This window comes from Hypomesus transpacificus, chromosome 7 (assembly GCF_021917145.1).
Source record: "Hypomesus transpacificus isolate Combined female chromosome 7, fHypTra1, whole genome shotgun sequence".
In the NCBI taxonomy this organism is placed as follows: Eukaryota; Metazoa; Chordata; class Actinopteri; order Osmeriformes; family Osmeridae; genus Hypomesus; species Hypomesus transpacificus.
Genome location: NC_061066.1, coordinates 6,085,932 through 6,111,275, shown reverse-complemented (window position 1 = coordinate 6,111,275; position 25,344 = coordinate 6,085,932). Strand labels below are relative to the sequence as shown.

Sequence of the window (25,344 nt, the reverse complement as noted above, 5' to 3'; positions counted from 1 at the left end):
AACGGTGAGTTTTTCACCTGGAAGTCTCTAGAAATCTGGCACATTATTGAACAAAATTAAAAAGAGTGAAAGAGTTCACAGACACCAGAATGAACGCGTTCACAGTATCGTTCATCAGGCAGTAATACAGTACGTTCAGTTCACGTTCATCATGAACTTAAGTTCAATGAACGCGTTGAGGCGCAACACTGGATTTAACCCCTACTGGAGAGAGTTGTGGGAGACGACAATGATTGGTCAAAGTTGCAGGAAAATTGCGGTGATTGGTTAAAATTGCAACGTTGCGCTGATTCGCAGGGGAATCGTTGAATTTGTGTGAATTGGTGCGATCGCAACATCGCAAATTCCTGGAGGGTCTGGTATGTGTTTTAATTGTGACCTTTTGTTGTATCTTTTTTGCCCAGATTGCTGTATTATTGTGTGTTTGGTGCTGTTACATGTGGGGTGTTTCTTACATGGAAAAACAATAACAACTTTGATTATAGAGGGTAAAACAAGTGAGTGGAAGAAATCTTAACTTGGTCGCCGGTGACTCGCTGCACCATTTTGCTCAGTGTAGCCCAGCGACCATTGAAATGGATGGCGTCCGGATGCTCTGACGTTTGTTGTTGCTGCCTTTGTGATTGCAAGGTATTGCGTGACTTCTAGCTTCATAGCAAGCCTCGTTCACACCAGCCACCAAATATTAAGCTGTCAATCCGTTTCTAATGATCCCATGAACACGCAGTTGAAAGCTACATATTAGCTCTTCTTCGGTGGTACATCAACTTCGTTTCTGATATAATAATAATCAAAATGTATTTTTATATAGCGCTTTTCTAAATACTCAAAGACGCTTTACATGTGCGAAGACAAACAAAACAATACAACAGCAAAGATATAAAAGAGGATCACACAAAACAACCTAACAGATTGTAAGGAAAAGCACCCAAGCCCCAACCCCAGCTCCTCAGGTTGAAGCAAAGGCCTCGATGGATCTTAGGGATATTGCATTTCCATTTTGGCACCAGCTCGTTTTCGCACTTAGTTTGAACTCCCGTCAAAATATCAAAAACTATAATATCCAAAAATATTCAGTAAAAAATACTAGCTCTTTCATTGAAAAATTTGAGCTGAATCCAAAATGAGGAAACGAGCACCAATATTTTTTTCTGCAGTAAAGCAGGAGAAGACGATGCTGAGGCACTCTTCAATTTGTGCATTGTTTTGATCGGTGGGGGTTAGCGCTCTCGAGGCTAACGCAACGGGCTGGCCTTCCTGCATAAGGCAGCATCCAAGTCCCCTTTGGCTTTAGTTGCTCTGGATTGTGACAGGCTTCGTGACGTCGTAGTAGTGCAATACTGACATGGATGAAGCCAGAGATTTCATGTCTTGCACTGCGGCCTTGTGCTTGGATAGCCAGTGCCATGGTGTGTCTTTGTCCAGCAACCGGCGCAGAGGCTGATAAGTGTCGCATTAACTTTGCAAGATAGTTTGCAAAGCTGATGAGACGCTGTATTCCTTTTGCATCAGATGGGTTTGGCATGTCGAGGATCGCTCTGACCTTGTCTGGGTCCGGCTTCAGGCATTTTAGCAGAGAGAATGTGGCCATGGAAGTGTACGTCTTTCACCTTGAAATGCAGCTTCTGCAGGCCAAGACGAAGCTTAACTGATCGGCAGCGCTCCATCAGTGCCAAGAGCTTCACATCGTGGTCATGTTCTGCTTCTTCGTCTGTGTCACCACAGCCTACGATCAGGACATCATCGGCGATGGGTTTAATACCCTTGAGGCCAGCCAGTAATTCGTGTTGCTTGCGTTGGAATACCTCAGGCGCCACTGAGACACCAAACAGGAGCTTGAGCCAGCGTTTCCGACCTCAGGGGGTCCAGAAGGTAGTCATGATGCTGCTTTCTTCATCCAGCTTCTATTGAAGGAATGCATCTAGGGCATCCACCAAGGTGAAAATCCTCTAGTGGACATCCTCTATTGTTGGCATGATGTAGTGGGATCGGTTCAGATGCTTTGGGTCGATGCAGACCCTCAGCTTCTTTGTTTTTTCACTATGACCATATTGCTGATCCAGTCAGTTGGTTCAGTCACAGATATCATGTGGCCATTGGCACAGCCATTTTCATTGCAATGGGTACATTGCGAGAAGCACACTGGACTCATCCAATTCGAAGTGTAACTCCCCAGGCACTGATTCAACGGGCCAGTTGAATACATTGTCTTATCTGCTGAGTAGTTGTTCTTTGGACAGGGGTCCATGCTGGACATGCTCCACAAGGCAGGTACAGTGAACTGCATCAGTCCCAGGCTTTCACATGTAGAGCCTGAGAGGAGCTCCAGCTTGTGTTGTCATCCCCGAATAACACATTCAGGGCCTCATTCACTGTTTTCAGGCGTTAATTGCTCGCAAAGACTGACTCAACCGATGCGGGCTATTTACAAACAGGGCCCACTTGGGTAAAATCGCAGATTGCCTGCCACATAAGCGAGAACAGGCAAGTTGCGCTTTCAATATGCGTTTGTGGGAGGGTCATGGGGTAAGTGGAAGGGTCAGGGGCAAAGTGGGAGGGGGAAAGTGCGCCTAATTTAATTTTCTGCGGTATTTACAAAGACTGCCAGTAAGAGCATGCCTCTGTTCTGCGGCATAGCCGCGGGAACATATTTTATCAGGGGGGTGCTGGCGGGGGCTTAATATTGCGGGGAGTAAAAATTGGCCCTGGACTTTGATCCAGACTGGCCCAACAGAACTGGCCCCCATATACGCCACCACAGCTGTCCTGCTAATGCAAGCATATTCTGTGTTCGATGTGATGCGAGTTTGGGAGTTTGATCCTTTTTTGGCCTTTATTTGAGTGCAAAATAGTTGAGCTTCATGTAAAATAAACATAACCATTCTTCAATTGGTAAAACCTTGTCTAGTGAAGGTGATTTCTTTGTCTCTTAATTTTTCAGCCCCACTCTACGTTTCTTAGCCTGGTTTTCCATAGTTATTCTTCTCCCGGTGCTCCCTATTGCCAGTCTGCTACTGCGGAGCTGTGCCACGGTGGTGGATTTTTAAGTCATACCATTTTAAATTCTCGTGCTGTCAGGGGGTGCTTCAGCACCCCTAGTTACCACGGCCATGTTCTGCGGGGAAAATTCTCCGCCTGGGCAATAGATATGTGTCAGGTGCCAGATTGATTTTGTCTTTGTAACTCATTATGTTACATGTAGCACCGGAATCCAGTTGACATTGTTATTGCTTGTTGTGTAATTGTAGTGTCACAAACTATTTCTTCCCTCTTGAGTGTACAGCCCCAATGGATTCATGCATGTAAATGTCACTTTCACTGTTCTGCTCTGAACCTTGACTGACATCATCAACACAGTGAATCTTGCCCTCACTCACACGCTTTTGAGACACACTTTTGCAAAGAGATTATTAGTCCCACAAGCTCTGCATGGTTTTCCATAGGCAGGGCAGTGCTATTTGCCAAGGGAGTGTGTATTCCCACAGTATTTACATGCTATGGGGCTCTTCACTATTCATGGTGAAATACTCGATACTTATAATACCTTGACTGGTTTGACCTGGCAACAGCTTGAAGAGTATCAACGTCGGAGCTTGGGGTTTCGATTTCCATTGCTCTCATTCTCATGTTAGTGACTTGGGCAGTGCGGCACATTTCAATGGCAGTTATTAATGTTAAGCCTCTCATTAGACGCCAGCGTGTATCCTCATTTGCAATTCCCAGTACTATTTTGTCAGAAATCCATTCATCTTTCAATCTCCCGTATTCACAAGTAGCAGATTTTTCTGTAGTGCACTTTTAGTTTATGAAGTATACTTCGTAAAGTACCTCAAAATATACCTTTGAATACTTTCAAGTGCACTTTCAATTATTCACCTATCTTGCGTCACTTGACGAGAACAGGGGCCCTCGCCAAGTGACACTGCAGATTATCAGATGAAAGAAGCTAATTACTGTGCATGCACTCATGTTGTAATAATACAGCTGTTCTTATCAAACAAAACAACGTCATTTAACTCATGGTTACAATGGTAAACCAGCACAACAATGACAACCTAGAGAGGTTACAATTTCTGGGGAAATTGTAGGGTGTGCTCGCTTGCGTCGGTTGCAGGTGGGTCTGTCCCCTTAAGTTTTTCCCTTCTAATGATATTTTCAAGCATTTAGTCTACTCATAATTCTTTAAGAACTCCCTTTGAAACAAGCGAACCCCCTTTGAAACAGGACACTGTAACAACGTTGTCACTGGCAGTATTTCAGGATGGAATCGCGATTCAAACAGTACCGTCTGCTAACTGAAAATATGCCCCCAAAAACGTAAATAAGTTTGACATTAATCTAGGGGGAAATGGCTGATTCAAAAGAAGTTTGCTACAAGCAAGCTGCTGTTGCTAGCCAAACGTCACTGATACTGGCTGTGCAACAGCACATCTATGCACGTTGTATCCATGCGTCGTTGCTAACGTGTTCTGACGTGGTGACGTAGCTAGCACTGAGTACCCTTCGTTGACTAAAGGCACTTTTTTGCCACAAACACGTAGTAACCTCTTAAACCGTACAACGGAACGTAAATCCCAATAGAAGCAACGCAATCGTGACAAGACAAACATTTTGACAACGACGTTGTCTATGTAGTCCAAATATTGACTGATCCTTAGGGGCGCGAAAATAAACAATAATAAATAAATATGTATGTGAGAGAACAATGGTTGTGCTCGCCGAAGGCGTGAGCACACCCAATTACCACGCAAAAAAAACACTACATTCTAAGCAAATATATAAAAAAACGAAATTCAGGAAGTTACATTTGTATTTCGAACAAACGGAAAATAATTTAATTTAAGGCTAATAGAGATGGACAGTGTCAACTGTGCAATTCGTGACTGCCATAACAGCTGAAGAAAACGTAATCATTGTTTTGAGCATGGAAAGAAGAGGTCAGGGTGTTGTGGGCCAACATACTTTGCACCAACCTCCAACCAAAGCTACTGAAGTTTCCTTTTGTCTGCTCATATCACTTGCAACATAAAGTGTGTAATAAGAGATAAACTGGCTATATTTGGGTGTGCATTGCCTTTGGGCACAACCATTGTTATCTCACATATATGTTATTATCATTCTTATTATTTTCCCACCCCTAAAACTTTGTCAATATTTGGACTTCATACACAATGCCTGTGTCAAAATGTTTGTCTTGGTCTCGATTGAGTTGCTTGTATTGGGATTTACGTTCCTTTGCACAGTTTAGGAGGTTACAAAGTTTTTGTGGCGACAAAGTGCCTTTAGTCGACGAAGGGTAATCTGTGCTAGCTACGTCACCACGTCAACACACGTTAGCAACGACGCATGGATACAACGTGATAGACGTTCTAGCACGCAAATTGGAGCTTGAATTACAAGTGAAAAATACCACCCCAAAAAAATCCCAACCATTTGGCTTTGTTGAGAAAGCGATTTCGAGTGGAACTGCCATCTCGGGTTTTTGATTTAGGTCGCTAAAGTCTTTGTAAATTGAGCGAGTGCGGGTCGCCCGTGAGACCGCCTAGTCTTGTAGGCGGCAGCCATGCTAGAAAGCGTCATAGTAGTTTTTTCATAGCTAATTTTGTAGTTCAATTTTACACGAAAAAACAGAGAGAGGGAAATGTTATGACGATATGACTATTGTGTAGACATCCAGGTGGTGAGATTTTAATGTAGGTTGCTGTAAAAACTTTGATTTGTTTGCTACGTGAGACCCCGTCAGCCTCCATTGACGATTGCGGCAGCAACAACAGTGTTGTCGATCTGTGTCTGATGAGTCTTTTCTTAATTTCGTACCAGGGTCAATTCTACATCCAAATGGAGAGCAGTGTTTTGAAGATATGGCGATTGTGAAGACAGCCAGCGGGTCAGCATATTTTCGTAATTTGTGTAAAACTTGGAATTTGAGTGAGACCGCGTCTTGTTTTGACGTTAGCCTCAGAGTCACAGACTCTGCTCGCCCACTGGCAGTGTGTAGTAGTAGGCTACAGTCATGGGCGTCGCCGCAATGTAACTTGGGGGGGTCCCCCCAAAAATGTTGTTTGGACCCCCCCACATTTGCGATCAAAATATTAGTGCATGGCTGGTCTACTAGTCCAGCGATCTTTCAATTGCTTCACAATCAAATCCGTTCCACTTTAAAAGTAGGGAGAATACCCATAGCAACAAAATTCCACTACACGTTTTCTAGAAAAACAGCATCATGCACGCAGATTCAACTCCCATACTCTTTGATCGACACATTGCGCTTGTAGCTAGTAGCAATTCAGACATGACTGTTCCACAGACGAGATGGACATAAGGAGGGTTTTTTCGAGGAAGAGGAAAGTAAGTCAAAGTTGCCCAGTTTTCCCTTCAGTGGCCAAAGCACCCTTATAAGACAGTCTCTGACTATAATAGCACTAGTTAAGTCACAAAGATCCTTCTGCAAACATTATGATTATTGCTAGCTAGATAAGCAAGCTTTTTACCTACATCTAGCACTAGGCAATACCATACTTTATTTACCCATTACAAGTGGAACAGCAGTTGTTGATTTCTTAATCTGGGTCTGAAATATGTTGTGCTTTTGGCCGTGTTCAGACCTAGGCGTCTGTTTCAGGCAGAAAGAGGATGTTTTTACCAAGTAGCTACAAAATAAATTGCTGGTGTTTTATTTTATTGCCATAACAACTGTGAGCTAATCTGGAGTTAACCTTAGCTAACATGCTAGTTTTTCTAACAACGAAAAAAAGAAGAAAAAAACAATATTTCAGAATTGTCTTCCAATTTAAATAAGGTTGCTCAACTTGCAGAATTTTATTGCTACATGTTCTGTAACATGAAGGCAAAACTGATTCAACCATTAAAACCATATATCCTCTGAAAGCTTATACCCTCAGGATGTTATCTAATGAGATAAGAGACACGTCCATCTCTCCATATTAGTATGCTGCCCATGCATAATAAATTCGGTATTGGTAAATGGAGTAGGCTATATGGCTGATACTTTTTTGGGCTGTGCCATTTAGGGAAACTGATTCAACCACCTAAACCATGTATTTTCTGAAAGCTTACATCCTAAGGATGTGATCTGTGGAAAAACTACAGGTTTGAACACAAATTTGATCATTTCTGAACTGTCCAGTCATGCTTTAGGGAGATGCTATTTTTTTATGTAGCCTACATAATTATTAGGCTACTAAACCTATACCAATTGTGAATTTCATTTGCTGATAACATGATTTACATCTCAGAAGTCTTTATATGAAAAATCTACATTAAGCTTATTATTATCAATTATGAAAGAATGCTCAATGCATCTACATGTCTCCTGATATAGGTGATAGAGAGTGAGTCAGAGGCAGGGGCAGCATGCAGGGGCAGTGGACACTAGTGATGGGAAGTTCGGTTCTTTTTACTAATTCGGTTCTTTGAATCTCGTTCAGTAAAATGAACGAATCTTTTTTCGAGTCATTTGTTCATTTCAGGGGGGGGGGGGGGGGGGGGGGGGGGGGGGTTGGGGGCTATACGTCCACTGCAAAGGACGTATAGCCCCTATACGTCCACTGTAGGTTAGTGCATGACATGTGCACCAGCAAATACTATTTCAAAATAAATTCCTGCATTAAAATAATGTATCATGAGTTTGTATGATTTGGTCATGTATTATCACACTAGCATTTAATTATCACGTCAAACAATTACACTGCACTAAACTGTACGTGTAAATGTAAAGTGAAAATAACAAAACCAGTCAGTATGATGACTTGAGCGAATATCATTCATTCACGTCTTACTAAAACAGCGGCCACGCGAAAGGGAATAAGGAAACTGTTTCCTCTACTAAAAAATACAATGCGGGTCACGTGAAAAAAGGATCCAAAGACTCGTAGAAAGACCGAGTCGGGGAAGGAACTAATCATTCGTTTCCTCTAGCTACAGAGCCTATGCAGGTCACGTGAAAAATGATCCAAAGACTCGTAGAAAGACCGAGTCGGGAAAGGAACGAATCGTTCGTTTCCTCTTGCTACAGCCTATACAGGTCACGTGAAAAATGATTCAAAGACTCGTAGAAAGACCGAGTCGGGAAAGGAACGAATCGTTTGTTTCCTCTAGCTACAGAGCCTATGCAGGTCACGTGAAAAATGATCCAAAGACTCGTAGAAAGACCGAGTCGGGAAATGAACAAATCACTCGTTGAGAGGACTCGTTACTCCCGAGTCCTTATAAGGATTTGTTCAAAATGAACGAATCGTTCACGAACGACACATCATTAGTGGACACAGCTGTGTTGCTGAGGTGAGTGCTAAAAGGTGACAGGTAGTTGAAGATGTCCCATTCCTTATTGGAAAGTTTAGTTTTCAAAATATTTTAATGTCCAGCCCCTCAGTATATGTATAACAACTATGGTAAATAGTTGTGGTAAATGCACCAGAATGCGGGAAATTGCATCTACATCTTTAAAACAATTCTAGGGGAGAAACCCCCAGACCCCCCGCATAATGTGTCCCCCCCACTCTCAAAATGCTGCTGACGCCCATGGCTACAGTACTGTCTTCAATGCCACAGCTGTGGCTAAACTTTATTATGTCTTATTACACGGCTGTTCTTTAATGCTGTAGAATGCTCCATTTACTTTAATGGGGGTTCCCAACGTTCTGCAGTGAAATTTGTTTTCATATTTGACCGTTGCTATGCACATTTGACCGCTGTCAAGGGAAGTGGCCTTTTTGCCTAGGATTCACGTCTCTCGTAGCACTCCGCAAGTAGTCCGGTAACTTTTCAACCCCAGCGTACTCTGTTGCTTAGCGACGTCAGCTGATTTGAAGCCTAAAGAATGTTCAAAGTCTATGAAGTTCAACGTCTTTGGCGAACTTTTTCTCTGCTGATCAACAATACGAATGGTAACAAATACATTGTAAAAAGACACACTGTGTTAAGTTATTTTTGTTGGCAAGTAGCTTAATTTCCCGATAATGACCGGCGTTCTATACATTATCCCTTACAAAAGAAACGTTCTCATTTCCGGCGCTTTCAAACAATCAGTGAAGTGTGGATAGCAACGGCAGCTAGCTTGCCTCTAGCAAACTGCTTTTGCATTAGCCATGTCCCCCTAAATTAATATCGAACTTTTCAATTAATATTAGAATTTACGTTTTGGGGGGCTTATTTTCAGTTAGCAGACGGTACTATTTGAATCGCAATTCCATCTGAAATACTGCCAGTGACAACGTTGTTACAGTAGCTTGTTTTAAAGGGGGTTCCTTGTTTCAAAGGGGTGTTCTTAATGAATTATGCAATATGAGTAGGCTAAATGCTTGAAAATATCACTAGAAGGGAAAACGGACCAACGTGAAACCGACGCAAGCAAGCACACCCTACATTTTACCCAGAAATTGTACCCTCTCTAGTTTAGTATGTTTTAGTGTTCTCAATTGATGATATTAGTAGATACAAGATTATAACCAAATGTATGGGCATGGCTTTGAGCAAAACAACTGCTGCAGTGCATCTAAATGTAATGTAAAGCTTTTGAAACAACGCAGCAATCAAATAATTTAATGGATGCGTCTTACTAATTGCCATTAGATAGGAGGGAAGATTACTAGTGCACACCCTACATCATGTAAGTTTTAACACGTTGCATAAAGCTTGTACCAAAGACCCTTGATGAAAAAGCTGTTACTATTTATTATTACAGCACAATTTGTGTAATTTGTCACTCTAATTTGTCTAATAGCAGTTATTATACAATAACTTGTATACAAAATACAAAACTGTTTAATAGACATACACATTGACATGTGTAAAAAACTTTTATTATATTACTCAAAGTCTATGCTAATCTGTCAATACGATAGGGAGTTTCAACCGGGCTAGCTAGCTAGCTAGTTACCACAGAACGAAGTTACGTAATGTGACTAGACTGAATTTGAAAGTACAAGCACCAACAACTTCGGCAACCTTGCGCCACGCATAGTTTTTTTAAAATTAACATCTCTGTACGAATACAGCTATGTATCGTACAGAACTGGGTAAGCAGCCACACAAACGATTAGTTTCTCCTTCACCTTGAAACCTAGAAAGCTACAAATCTTTACCATGGTTGCTACGTTACGAGAAACAAGAAAACACTTTGGCCATCGCTAGCGAAAATCGCTCCTCATTTGCATAAAGTTTAGAACATCTAAACTCTATCGTGGCGCTACCCACAATGCACCACGCAAGCGATTCGCCTGGCTCCATAGAAAATGAATGGAAAACATGTTGTCGCTCGCATCGCGTCGCTGCAGTGTGAACGCACTGTTACAGTAAGTACAGGAACATTCCCCGAGGCAAGCAGGGTGAAGTGCGTTACCCAAGGTCACAACGTCATTTGGCATGGCCGGGAATCGAACCAGACCTTCTGATTACTAGCCCGATTCCCTAACCGCTCAGCCATCTGACCTTAGTTAAGGTTACAACTTCAGTAACAAAAAAGATTCAATGGGCAATGAATAATAAGTTTTCCTAGACATGAATAATTAGAATATACAATATGGATCAAAAAAATTTAACTTGTAATGTACTTTAAAATTATTTTGACTGTTTTGCTGTATGATAAAAGAAAACGTACATCCTACTCCAGAAGAATATACTTTAATATACTTATTTTTTGTGAGGGATAACAAACCGGGAAATATAGCTGCAAGCAGCAATGAGGTAGCCTGACGTTGTCATACTCATAATTCTAGTCAGAATATGAGTCTGAGAACTCTCCGTTGGGCTTTGACTACGGGGCCTGTTTCAAACGAGCCTGGAAAACAAATGCCTCTTCGCTCAATTGGATAGATCTACAACCAATCAGAGCAACAGAGTATGTGACGTATGTCAAGCGCCTCATAGTTGTTGTCAACAGAACTAAACTGAGAGGCAGCTAAATCTTTACTGACTAAACTGCAAGCAGACTTGAAGTATGCTTGAAGAATGAATACAAACGATTTTTGCCTGTGTTGTAAAATTAATTTAAGGGTAGGGGGAGTACTTGTTCACACGGTCAACCTTTTTGAGCGAAACAATAAAGGGCAATGCATATACGAACAAGTTCTCCGTTTAGGATTACAACTCCACAAAAGAAAAGGAGAAACCAAAATGGCCACTGGGTTTTCATTGTGTCCCATCTTCTTCGCGACCATCGGGCCAGCTGATAAATTAAACTTTTACCGAATCCCGTAGGAAGGACTGCAAAAACATATTTTCCATCGACAAATGCCTTGATTGCGTCTCTCTGTTCCTCTTTCAAAATTAATGCGCTGTCGATGTCTTCTAAAACAGACTCGATGGCAGAATAATAACATCCCAGATCTCCAGCGGTAGCCATGTTTGTTCAAAACGAATTCAACTTAAGCGCTCTTGTGTCGTGGGTGATTACGTTACTGTTGATCATCTGTCCATCATCGTATAAAGCCCGCCCTGGCAATTTCATTGGTTCGCCCAGATTCAGGTTTTCTGTAGTTGGTCCCCAATACGAGACCCTCCAGATCCAACTTCCCGCCCAAATTTTTCAAAAGAAATCCGACCATTTGCCGATGCTTATCCGACGTTATGAATAGAACACGATGTTTCGATCTTAAGCCGACGTCGGCCCGACGTATGTGTGCTATCTGGGTTTAAGACTGCGGTTTGATGTAGCCTACTTTAATTCCCTGATGAATACCTAAGTTAACGTTACCATTTCCTGTCACAATCTGTAATTTATTTTTGCAACATTCTCAGCCCTTGGGTCTTCAGTTTTAGTGTTACTCGCAGTGGACTTGCACTCACAATTGAACAAATGCCTTTTGGCACTGAAATAAAGACAAATAATTGAAATTGTACTGTATTTGGTCTTCTTTATTGCCTACAAATAGAAATCCAACAATGAGTAGAATATTTCTATTGGCTATTGTTCCTACAATTTACATGATTCATAAGATTCCTACAATTAACATGATATAGGCTACCGTCCTGTAACAGTTGTTTCAGCAAATCTATTTCAACATTGTTGGGGGTCAATATATTGGCCAAACAACCAAAACTAATTCCCCTATGGTTTGAAGGAAGATGGGAAACTGAACAGTAATAATAATGCCAATATCAATGGAATTACAGTTATTTGACTTTTTGGGTTAAATCAGAGCAAGAATGGTCAAATTAAGGTTAAATAATATAATCATTTTATCATATTGCAAATGAATGCGATCAATGAAGTGAACTCTTATGCCTACTCTACCATGATTATTGTAAACCAGAGATAGAAAGCATGAGGTGAGGAAGAAGGAGTAGGACAAGCTAGAGCTGAGGAGAACGTCTCTGGAGATCAATAATCCACAGAACAATGCTTCACAATTCCTTAAGAACAACTACAATCACACCAGAATCTTGACCCTTACTTATAAACCTGTAATAGTAGCAGACAGTGGGGTTAAATGTTCAATGTATGCAGCGGTGTGTCCAGACATTTTTGATAGGGGTGGCACCAGGGGTGGCCCGCCCTTGACTGGGCATATAGCCAATCATATATTGGGGTGGCCAATCAGATTTCAGGGGTGGCCCGTGCCACCCTAGGCCACCCCCTGAACACGCCCCTGAATGTATGGACTGGCTATTGCATTCAAATAGTAAATGCTTTGAATCGGCAGCAATTGTCTCCCACGCCAATTGTATAGGCTACGCTGCTACAGCCGTGTTGCTTTTTTCCGGAATATGTGGTCAGATTGACCATGAAGACGAAATGAAATTTATATCAATAGTGTGGTGAAGTATGACAACATTTTGTCGTCGGTTGCCATGGTGAATCCTAGTATCGGAGCTCCATAGATGTTGGCTTTTGGTAGTATTCATGCACGCGCTAAACTCAGAGTTGCCGTACTCCGAGTTGAGTTAACAAATTCATATCAGCTTTTCTGGAACCGAATTTTCGGAGTTTCCCATGTTAGAGTACTCAACTCAGAGTTCAGGGTTATTCTCAGAGTTTGTTAAACCCGCTACCTGGAATACCCCCCAGTTCAAGTTCAGCTGTACCGCAATTTGCATCATTTTCGATGAAATAAATATTTGTGTAATCATAACAACGTAAGTTTGCACTGGTGTTCTTGCAATGAATAAAGCACTAATTCCCTGTAGAACTGTTAAGAATAGGGTCAATGATTTTCCGTAATAAAAAAAAAAAAAAAAAAAAAAGGATGTTCCGTTTCTATTCCGTTTCGTCTAATTTTGTTCAGGTAGATTACTTAAAACTAGTGAATAATATGTGCCACAAGTGACCCAGACCTTCTAAGATTGTTGTTTGCCAGCCATCAACAGAACAGAAGACTTAAAAACATTATTTGCAGGCAATGAGGGAGTGAATGTGAACGTGCACACACCGTTTAACAGGGGGGCGTGGCCGGAGCGTAGTTCAGCATACTTGTGACATTTTCTCAGGGATTTTCATTGTTGCAATCGTTGTTGTGTTTATTTGAAAGAAATGCAGTTTTGCAGGACAAAATAGCGTTGAAAGTTGCAATACCGTTTTCGTGCAAAATCTTTTGGTTTATTTTTTGGGGGGGGCGCCAAGAGTGAAGCTCGTCTAGAGCGCCAAATGTGCTAGGGCCGGCCCTGTATTTCATGATTGGCCAGACTCACGCACGACAACTTTGACACGTGTTTTGTCAATTTCCTTCAAAACCTGGAAGTTCGCCAATGCTCAAATCCGGACCAAACTGTTTAATTGAATAAAAAATTTGATGAAGAAAGGGTTTTAGTCCGCCTCTTCACTAACGGAAAGACTAAGTTTAATTATAAAGTAAAGTAAGCAAACAGCGCTTGATCGGCCATGACTGACGTTAACGCAGCAAACCACGAGAAGCAGGAATGTCCGACTTTAAGGAGGCATAATTAACCCCTCCCCGACTGCAAGCGGCTACTCTCGCCGGTCGTTTCATGCAGCCGCAGTCCATGTCGAACGCACCTATTCTTTCCTGAAAAAACTCAAGTCATTCCCACAAACAAATTCTTCGTAAGTAAAAAGTTTAGACTTTTAATTGACAAAATTGACAACATATATTAGGAAACTTGTCTTTACTCATAACATCATCTCTGATTTCAATTCGTAGTGGTAAATCTAACACTGTAGGCAATCTCCCATGGTATGCGCTCTGGCTCCGCCTCGGAAAACAATAGGTGTGTTCGACTTCATGCAGCGCCGGCGTCGCCTGCAGCCACCTGCAGCCCGGCTGACTTGAAGCAGCCAATGGCATTCTCAGCTTCAAGGCAGCCGGCTGCAGCCGACACACCTATTGGCTGCCGTTGCTGACAATACATTTATTTTCCCCTCCGAGTAACCCCTTAACCAATGGTATGTACTTTGAGCTTAAGTTGTCATGAGTATCTGACAGTTTTCAGAAATAAAATCGGTGATTGGACGGCAAAGATATTAAGGAGGGAACTATGGGAATTCTATTTCCCATATTTGAATGGTCCGGTAGGAAAAGGATGTCATATTTACATAGTCATTTAGCAGACACTCTTATCCAGAGCGACTTACAGTAAGTACAGGGACATTCCCCCCAAGGCAAGTTGGGTGAAGTGCCTTGGGTGAAGGACACAACGTCATTTGGCACGGCTGGGAATCAATCCGGCAACCTTCTGATTACTAGCCCGACTCCCTCACCGCTCAGCCATCTGACTCCTATCTGGAGGCTGGGATTGAGAACATTAATTTTTGCTGGGTTAGAGGTTAGAGGAGTAGAGGAACAATATTTTAGACTGTGCTTGTGTGGCTGAATGCGTAATCAGCTGTGTTGGTAACACAATGTGTGTGCATAAGGATGATTTTTGTGGCTCTCTTACACTCCCAAACGCAGACTAATCTATGCCAGTGCTATATGCTGTTTTCAAAGTAAGAATGTTGCCATATTCAAATAAAAATGTTCCATTGAAGGTTGTGTCACTAATTAAACCAGTATATGTTTAGCTCATTGTCAGTCTCTTACATGTGCATCTCGTAAAGAAAAAGCGAATATGCAAAAAGGCTGCCATATGACTTGTTGATGTTGGGTCTGCAAAGGGCATATTGTTTGATGCAATGTGTTATACTGAGGGGTGGCTGAAATATACCCAGTTTGTCTTCGCTGCACAGATGCATTTTCCCTGTGGCCAAGTAGCGTTGAGTTGTCACCCTTGATCTTACTGGGTCGTTTCTGTGACTGCATTCAGTAGCGGCTAGTGATGTGTCGTTCGTGAATGATTCGTTCATTTTGAACGAATCCTTACAAGGACTCTGGAGTAACGAGTCCTCTCAAACAGTGATTCGTTCATTTTCTCGTGGCCTCGCATCGGGACTGTTGCATAGGCTCATTGAAGTAAACAGAAATGATTCGTTCATTTCCCGACCCGGTCTTCGGGTACGAGTCTTCGGGTACTTTTATTTTTCACGTGACCTGCCTAGGCTCTGTACTGGTAGCTAGAGGAAACAAACGATTCGTTCATTTCCCGACTCTGTCTTTCTACGAGTCTTTGGATAATTTTTCACTTGACCTGCATAGGCCCTGTACTGGTAGCTAGAGGAAACGAACGATTCGTTCATTTCCCGACTCTGTCTTTCTACGAGTCTTTGGATCATTGTTCACGTGACCTGCATAGGCTCTGTACTGGTAGCTACAGGAAACAAACGATTTGTTCATTTCCGGACTCGGTCTTTCTATGAGTCTTTGGATAATTTTCACGGGACCTGCATTGTATTTTTTAGTAGAGGAAACAGTTTCCTCATTCCCTTTCGCGTGGCCGCTGTTTTAGTAAGACGTGAATGATATTCGCTCAAGTCATACTGACTGGTTTTGTTATTTTAACTTTACATTTACACTTACAGTTTAGTGCAGTGTAATTGTTTGCCGTGATAATTAAATGCTAGTGTGATAACAAATGACCAAATCATACAAACTGTCATGATACATTATTTTAAGGCCCCCCCCCCCAAGCTAAACTAAAATGTTTTGCAAATAATTTCAAACAGGCGGAAACAGAATCTCAAAAGATGGTTCCGCCAAGGGAATTTCAGCCTTCTGAGCATTTTTGTTCCGTCAGTGTTCGGAAACATAAGTGTAAACCTTTTTTCTCACAATTACCCTATGAATAAGGGTAATTGCCATGTTTCGCTCATCTTTTAATACATAATTATATATTATTAGGCTGATCGAAATAAAACAACTAAGAAATTATGTCACTTTAACTGTTTTCAAAAGTCATTGGATAATTTACATAGGCCTAAACTATAAAAGCAGTGCGTCAAAAGATAATTAATTAATATGAACCATCATGGTGTGTCCATTCATCAACAACCCTGTGGACGAAGGTGCACAGATCATTCAAAGAGTGTTAACTCAACCAGCCACACGGGTCTTCAGAGACAAAAACAACCCGCTCTGCTTCCCTGACGATTATCTGTGGGAGAGGTATCGGTTCAGCAGGCCCAGCATAGTTTACCTATGTAGTCTCAGTGTTTCCCACAGATTAGAAATCTAATTGTGGCGGGGAGGGGGTTGTCAGACGGGGGGGGGGGGGGGGGGGGGGGGGGTCGTAATAATTCCTTCGTTAATAATTCGTTACACAGTTAATTTGTTAATAATTTGTTACATTAAATATAAATCCAAAATGATTCACACCTTCACAAATTAACAACAACTAACATATCATTTCTGCATTAAGCATGTAGCAACGCTAGTGCTAAACAACTATTTAACTGGTCGGCTCTATGACGCCGGGTAAGTAGCTAGCTCTTGAGACTTCTCACCAAAAGAACGAAGGGGAAACTTCGAGTACTGTAACAGTTGCTCTGGATAACAGCGTCTGTTAAATGACTAAATGTAAATGTGAGTAAGGTACCTAGCGAAAAGTAGCCTCAACTTTCCTCGACTTTTAGCTACGGCACTAATGCTGAAGGCTCGCTGATATAGCTGTCGGTCTTACTAGAACGGCATATGTATGCATTGTTGCTAATGTGTGCTGACGTTGTGACTGTGTGCATATGTGAGAAAGACGCATGAGTGACAGAGAGACGGAGGGAGAGCAGGGGAAAGGAAATGCAGCTGAACGAATACGCTGCGTGTTTTAACCTAAATAGCAATAAAAAAAAAATAAGAAACGCAATGTGTGGCGGCCGGTGTTGATTTTGTGGCGCACCGCCACAAATTAGTCTATGTGTGGGAAACACTGTAGTCTGCTGGAGCCGTACATAAGGGAAAAAAAACCACCGCAGCCAGGCTTTGACCACTGCTCAGTCCGTCTGTATAGCTCTGCGTTTCTTTGCTTGTGGGACCTTCTTGTACAGTGTTGGGGACGCAGAAGCTCTTGCAAAGGCAACTGTATGCCGGGAAATATGAATAGTATACCTTGTTCTAAAGTGGTACCTGAATATCTACGTCTGTTTTGCTGGTCATCGTGACATACAATGAATCAAAGAGACTTTTTATTCAATTGCAGGTATGTGACAGTATTCTTTTTCAAGAAGTCTGCAGGTGGACAAGCATTAATTGACTCCTCTCCTTCAGGCTTCCCTAATGTCATAGGGGCAATTGACTGTACACATGTGCGAATCCAAGCTCCATCTGGACCTGTGGAGGCAGACTATGTCAATCGGAAATCTTTCCATAGCCTAAATGTACAGGTATGCCTATGTACCAGCCGAGGACAGCTGTCCATACACTTGAGGGTAAAAAATGTATTAAATAGATTGGATGAAATGTGCCCTTCTACAATAGAGCTAATTATATATTTCTATAGGCATGCCTAGCGATTTCAAATTAACGTTCTTTAAAGCTGTGTGCCCCATAATTGAACACACTTATCTTGTCAGATGATCTGCAATGCAAGTTGCCTGATCTCCAACATTAAAGGAAAATGGCCCGGCTCTGTCCATGATTCCCGAATATTTCGAGCATCATCTCTTTCACAGAGGTTGGCACAAGGCAAGAGCATGCTGTTACTAAAGGGCTTACATAATGTACTTCACCTTAACAATTTTGTATATTGAAACACTTCCATTCTGTAAGAGAGTTTAATGGACTTCTGCTTGGGGACAGAGGTTATGCCTGTATGCCATATCTGCTGACACCCTACCCAGAACCAGCAACAGACCCAGAGAGAGCCTTCAACCATGCCCATGGTAAAACCAGGGCACGGATTGAGATGGTCTTTGGCCAACTGAAATCGAGGTTCCAGTGCCTAAAGGGGCTCAGGGTTGCTCCAGACAGGGCCTGTGACATTACAGTTGCCTTTGCAGTCTTGCACAACATCGCCACCCTACGCCATGAGACACTGCCCAGAGGAGGAATGGAAAGATTTGAACCCAGCCCTTCAGGACAGAGATGGAAGAACCGTGCGGGATCTTTACAAGAATACTTATTTCAGTTAACCCATTTTAGTCACGGTCACCTTTGTTTGAATTAACCATTTATTTCAAAGCTCAGAATTTAAGTTAAATTGGTTTTAATTCATTTAAGAGGGATGTTTTTCCTTATCTTCCTTGAGGGTTTAGGGGGTTTAGGTACAGTTCTATGGGCATATGTAAAGGCCTCTGTGACATTGTTTGTAAAACAGAATATACAAAACACATTGCAATTTCATTTGATCTATTCATTCATTTTCATCAAGCTGTGAAAACAATAAAGAAAAGTTATTAAAAAGCCCAAATATGACCTTCTGCAGTGTTTTAAATGTATACATACATCCTTCTCCAGTTTCTTTATCTGCAATTGCAACTTTTTTATTTTTTATCTTCTGTACTCCATGTCCAGTTTTTTGCTTTCAATATCAAGAAGCAAATGCCTCTTGTATAATGCCCGGACATCCTGTGAAAAAGAAGATTGTCAGAGTAGCCGATTATGTCGTCAATAGCAATATTAATAGTTACCTACTTCGCTCCTTGACGATGTTCTTGTCATTTCCTGCAGCAAGGTGTATGGTTAAACATAATTTAAAAGAAAACAGACATCCAATAACATGATTTGGTCTTACCTCTGGAATTTCTGTCATGGCAGACATGAGCTGTGTCTACTACCGCACACTTGTGCACTTCAAGCGCTGACTTTCATTGCTTAGGGCGCTTCACTCACAAAACCAGCAGAATTCAGTGCACTGAAAGTGCCTGGATGGCGCACTGCAAACGGCCCAAAAAAACAGTGTACAGCGATGGACACTACTCGCCCTAAACGGGCGCCATCTTGGCTAGGTAGCGGAAAAGTAGGAGCCCTTTCGGCAGCTTTTTCCACTTGGGGTGGAGAAGCGCGTTCATTTTGGCAGTTTTTGCGGGTGTCGCGAGCAGATTTGCGCCCGTCAATCCGCCAAGTGTTTAACGTAAGTGTTCCATTTGAGACAGCACTTATCAGGGACGGAGTGCTGTCTCGCTGCACTGTATTGCAGTGTACTTCGTAAAGTGCGTGGTAGTAGACACAGCCATGGTCTCTTCATCAGGGGCCATACACATGCTAGCACCTTTTCCCTGCAAATAGAGCACAACAGTTAAAAATAATAATAATAATGTAATCATGCACAGCCTTTAAATAATAATGTAATCATGCACAGCCTTTAAAAACGGACTACTTACGGGATCAATGTAATGGCCTTGGGCCCCTTTAGTGGGATCCAAAAGGGATATTTCATCTGCAGTCACCAGGGGCAGATCTAGAGATTTTCATTCGGGTTGGCAATGAGGTGGCAGAAGGAAGTTGTTGGCTGCAGGCAAATCAAACCCAGAGTAGGGGGGTACAGTACTCCCTATGGTAAATGATTAGGCTAGAATATTGTAGTTTAAATTAAACAGTAACATTAATATTATTTATTGAAATGTTCTGTAATGTACAAATAATATTTTTCCATGGGAAGATTGAGGTTCATGTTGTTTAATTGTAACTTGTTTCACTACATGCTCTTATGGTTCTTCCCTTTGGGACTGTTTTTTCACAATGTATGCTTCATGTTTTGGCTACCCGCAATGTTTGGGGCCATCTCGTTGTTATGATCAGTGACCTATGCTCTTTTGTAAAACTCTCTCTTGGAAGTCGCTTTGGATAAAAGTCTGCTAAATGCATTTAAAAAAAAAGATTGGGGTGGCAGTATTTTTTATTGGGGTGGCAGCTGCCACCCCTTGCCACCCCTTAGATCCGCCACTGCCAGTCGCTGAAAGATAGGCCTGTTAATTTTACCATAGAGAGACCTTTTGAGGAAAGGTATAGCAGTCAATATACCTTGAACATATTTCTCCCGAACACCTTGTATAAGGACGTCAGAAGAGGTCCCACCCTCTATTCCCTCTACTAGAGGGCCCCCCGGTTGAGGCTTAAGGCCAGCTCATCTGCATGTGTGAGGATATTAAATTTTGACTTGTTCCCAAGTCCGTTTTTGAGTGTTCAGGTGGCTGCTGTTGAGAATAGCCCAATAATGAGGCCTACGGTCAGAAAGGCTTTAAACACCTCATAAAAATTTGCTAAAAACGGTAAATGCATTAATTTCTCTACACACCACAATAATTAGAATAAAACAATCCTACAACTTACGCATTTAGTCGATCAGCAATGGTTTGCCAAGCCACCTCCCTTGCTTTATTAATAACTGCTGTATTTCCCTTTTTGACAATGACGTCTCGATCGTCCTGATATAACTGAATTATAAATGTCTGCTCCGCGATGGAAAAAACATCAGCTCTGGCTGTCTTTGCCGTTCTTTTCGCCATTTCTCTTCTTTTCAACGATCGCCTGTTCTGGGCTGCTTAAATACCATGTGCGCGTCCAAAGTTTGAGATTACGCAAGTCTGGTTTGTGTTAGCGATGATTGTTAGTGGAACGGAACGTTAGTGGAACGGCTTGAGGCTTAAGTCTAAGTTGACGTTTACCCAAGTGAGACTTATTCGTGTTAGCGCGACTTGCGTTAGCGACGTTGATGGAACACCCCCCAGGCATCGAAGCTACGTTTAGCTGGCTCATACTGGTTCCCCAAGTTGACGCACCACGAGAGCTAACCGTCCAGCTTCTCTCGTGAGCGGTCGCTTCCCCAGAGACAAAAAAATGAAAATATAACATATGTACAGTGCCAGTCGACCATGGCGTAACTTCCGCCCTACCAAAATCAACCGAAAACCAATTACAACAGTTCAATGTTGCTATTGCCCTTGATTGACACATTCGTTGACTAAACACAATGATAAATATAGCTGCAAGCAGCAATGAGGTGGCCAAGCAGTCATATGACTGAGAAAACATTTTAGACATCCTCAGAACATGGTTCCGAGTGCGTATACCATGTTTGATGTGAATCCATCAAAGATTTGCTGAGATACAACCCAACTTCCTGTTTGATGGCTTAACTGCACATTTTGATTGGCTTTAACAGGCAAACGGTTTCGAAAATCTAAAACCATGTGATTGTCTTTGTGAGGCTTGGTCTGAAGATAATCTTTGCCAAATTTAGTTAAAATTGGACAACAATGTAGGAGGAGTATAGAAAAAAGTAAATCATTTTTTTTTCAGTAATTCAAAATGGCGGCCGCATCAAGTCAGCTGTTATCACAAATGATGATGTGTCAAACATGGGATGTCCCAAGATATCATGAGATAGAGGAATCACTTAATAAAGGCAAACAAATCAACAGTTATTGGCCAAAACACATGTTAGCATCCTGAGGCCACGCCCAGTGATCACATGACACCAAATTGTTTGGACATCCTCATATGAGGGTTCCAAGTCAACCTACCAAGTTTGGTGTTGATTTCTCAAGGAGTTGCTGAGATATGACCCAACTTCCTGTTTGGTGTCTGCTGCCAATTTTGATTGGCTGTACCGGACAAACGGTTTTGAAAATCAAAAATCCGATTTTTTTTGTGAGGGTTGCTGTGATGATGCCAATTCTGGGGGAAGATTTGACAAAAATTTAAGGAGGAGAAGCAAAAACACCTTTTTCCTTAAATTTCTAAATGGCGGGAAATCTGTATAACCGGAAAATGACGTCATAGGGTGTGTTGAACTCGTCTTGACCCAGGAAATCCAATGGTACCTCATTTAAAAAAAAATCAGTCATACGGTTCAAAAGTTAAGTGTGTAAACACAAGTCCAACTTTGACCCGTTGGTGGCGCTAGAGCGCTCCAATGAGAGACATGAAACTTGGTGAAAATAAAGAGGGGACTGTGTTTAATGAGTGTGCCAAATTTCACAACTTTTTACCATAAGGTTCTAGGGCCTGCCATAGACTCCAATGGGAGAGGAAGATGATTAATAATAATAATAAGAAAAGGTAGAAACACTTAAGTGGCTTTGCCGCTTCACGGCTTGGCCACCAATTATAATAAGAAAAGTTAGAAATACTTAAGTGGCTTTGCCGCTTCGCGGCTTGGCCACCAGTTTACTGGTAGTAAAAATAGGTGTTTTACAATAACGATAAGGACGCTAATACAGATTGCAAAACCTGTAAGGAATGCAGATATGACTCACTAAAGGTGAACATATGTTTAACAATAAATGTTAAGGGTTATTAATATTTGTGCACACATAAAATAACCCAGGGGGTTACAAATATATTTAGGAAGGATGAGCTGTACGGGTAACTGAAGAATTCTTTCTTCTTTGAGAAAACTTTGTTTACAACACACTCCATTACTACATTTGACAATGTTGTGTATGACACAAACATTGTTTCCAATAATAAAGACACTATCCCCTACTGATACTTTAATGGCCCATTGCTCGCTGTACATTTCCTGATATTGTGCTTTGACTGAAATACCGCTGGGAATAGGACCAACAAAGTGTTGCTTTTTCAAGGGACAGACTAAACCAGTGTCCTTCACAATAGGTTTTTGGTCAACTTCAGACAATCTCCTAATGACCTGGGCAAGTGGGAATTCTAGCTTCCTCACAAACTTATTTACCTTGTGAAGGAAATTCTCAAAAGGAAATTCAGAAATTGAGTCAAGGCAGCCATGTCGTTGGACATCATGGGACAAGTGAAGTAATACATGAATATTGTATACAAGTTGGTCTTTGAAGTTCAACATAAGTTTGCCATTAATATAAATAGACTACAATATCCTCCGACCAGCGGGTGCAATAATACCGTTGCTACACCTGAAAAGAGGGGCCTGAAGAGAGTTCCGGCTTCAGGGGCCTGTGGCTGCAATTGGACCCTTTTGGGCTTCGCGGTGTCTGCGGGGGTTTCCCAGCCGCTCCTGACTGCATCCCTGATAACTCTACTACAATCATAATAGCCTACCCGACGATACCTTTTCAAAAGCTCATATCATGAAATGTTTCTAATATGTTTACGATTGTTTGTGATTTGGTCTTAGTGACTTAGGAGTCCTCTTGACATGTCCATTATTTTTAAGAGTTTATCCTAAATTGGCAAGTTAGGAGATACTTGTAGTCTTAAGATGTTTTGTGAATACAGCCCCTGGTGTTTTGTATGACCCAGAGAGAAGCTGGCTTGATCCTCCACAGAGTCACTGCTCTCTTCTGACTGACGGAGCCAGTTACTGTCGAGCTAAAGAATGATGGTGATGCTGGGTTTGATTCTGGCCCAGGGCCTTTGCGGCATGTCATCCCCTCTCTATCTCCCTATATTTCCCATCTCTCTATGCCATCACTATAAAAATAATATTGGCAAAACTGCACCCCCCCCCCCCCAAAAAAAAAGAGTTGGTTAGTTAACTTAGCTCACAGGTGTGTGTGTGTGTGCCTGTGGCACACCTGCCAACACTCAGGAAATTAGTTTTTTCCTTGCTCTGTCTCAAGTGGCTGTTTAAGGAATGTGGCAAATCAGGGGGAGTGGGTGAGAAGGGGATGTTAAGGTGGTCGCCATGGTAATGGCTCTGAAAACAGGTGTCTTTGGTGGCCCCTGACTAAACCCTGGAGGGTGGAAGTAACAGAGGCTTCTATAACCCTCTAATCTGTTTTGCTCTATTCAATGGAATGCAAACATACACACACCAAACCTCTCCACCATTTCATCCCTCTGTTTTACCTGTGACAGCACCCAAAGGGAGCGTAATGCAGAGTCCCAGAAAGATGCAGGGAGGAGTGGAGAGATAGGAAGGATAGCACAGTTTAATCTGTCCCTGTTAGACGCTGTAAGATGTCTTTTCATGCACATTTACTTTGGCATCTGTCATCGTTAGCAACAGGCCTTCTGGCGCTTGAAAATAAAAATGTTTTTGAGCCAATAGCGATGTTTACAGCAAGAAGGAAGAGTAATTCAATCCAGACATCAGGAATAAATCCTTTTTAATACTGACTTGTGTGTGTGTGTCATACTGTTGAGAGGGCAGTAAGTGAAGTATGAATGACACTTTAGGTGGTGAGCTAAAGACTGTGATATTAAGGACCTGCTTTGTGTGTGTTTATGTGTGTTAGAATGCTGTCTGTTGTGGTTATACTCTTGCGAGCACCCAACTAAGCTGTGATTCACCCACAAACAGGAAATACTGCTCTGTAGTGATTTGTTTCATTTGTGTACAGTGGCTCCTCTCACCCTCTGCAGTTCATAGTTTTATTCTTGCTTCTAAAATTGCATCCGTTTTGTCACTTCATAACTTAAGTTGCATCAAAATCATCACTACACATAACATTGATTTCTCCTAACTTGTTCCACTTGGATGGGGGTTTAAATGGTTCCACTGTAATTGGCTGAGAGTCTATGCTACTCCACTCTGATTGGTCCTTATTAACACCTGTGTGTTTGTTGTCTGTTGCAGTTATGCGGAGGAACCCATTTGCAACAGACATGTGCTGTAGGAAAGGTTCCCGCAACGCCCTACAAGACCTCTACAACCCCTCACAGGTAAGACTTCCATTCTCTCTCTCTCTTCCTCCCCCTCTCTCTCTAGTCTGGAGAACGATGGTGAAGGCTCTGTTCTATGAGGTGCAGTACCTGAGCTCGGCCAGGAACCTGTTTGTAGTGGACCTGAACCTAGTGAGGTTCCACTAGGTGCTACAACCTTTCCACAGGGGATTGTTCGGTGTTGGGATCAAATGTTTTGATGGAGCCACCAGGAATCATCACGACGAAGGCAGCACCAGGGGCCAAATGTATCAAACTCTGTGTAAATTCATCCGTAAAAGTATGCATACGGATAAAATGGGAAAACTCAGTACACTACGTTTTTCTGAGATTCATGAACACTGCGTACGCGACTGATATCACACGTTTGTCTTCATAGATTCCACTTATCTTGTGATTGTGCACATGTGAACAAGCTTGTTGTGCACACCCTGTCAACTCCCATCTTTTTAAAAGATCAACTTTACTGAATATGAAGTGGAGATCTTAATTAGCGAAATAGGAAGAGCATCTTGTTTGG

At 42.0% G+C, this 25,344-nt stretch overlaps 1 protein-coding gene across 3 annotated transcripts in view; it reads left to right on the top strand.

The window, feature by feature from the left end:
• The window catches only part of chst11 (carbohydrate (chondroitin 4) sulfotransferase 11), a 107,377-nt gene that overhangs the window by 73,933 nt on the left and 8,100 nt on the right, over positions 1-25,344 (top strand). For all 3 annotated transcript variants that reach the window (XM_047023162.1, XM_047023161.1, XM_047023163.1), the window contains exon 2: positions 24,739-24,824. In XM_047023162.1, coding sequence (XP_046879118.1) covers positions 24,739-24,824 — 86 coding nt within the window. The remainder of the gene's footprint in view (positions 1-24,738; positions 24,825-25,344) is intronic.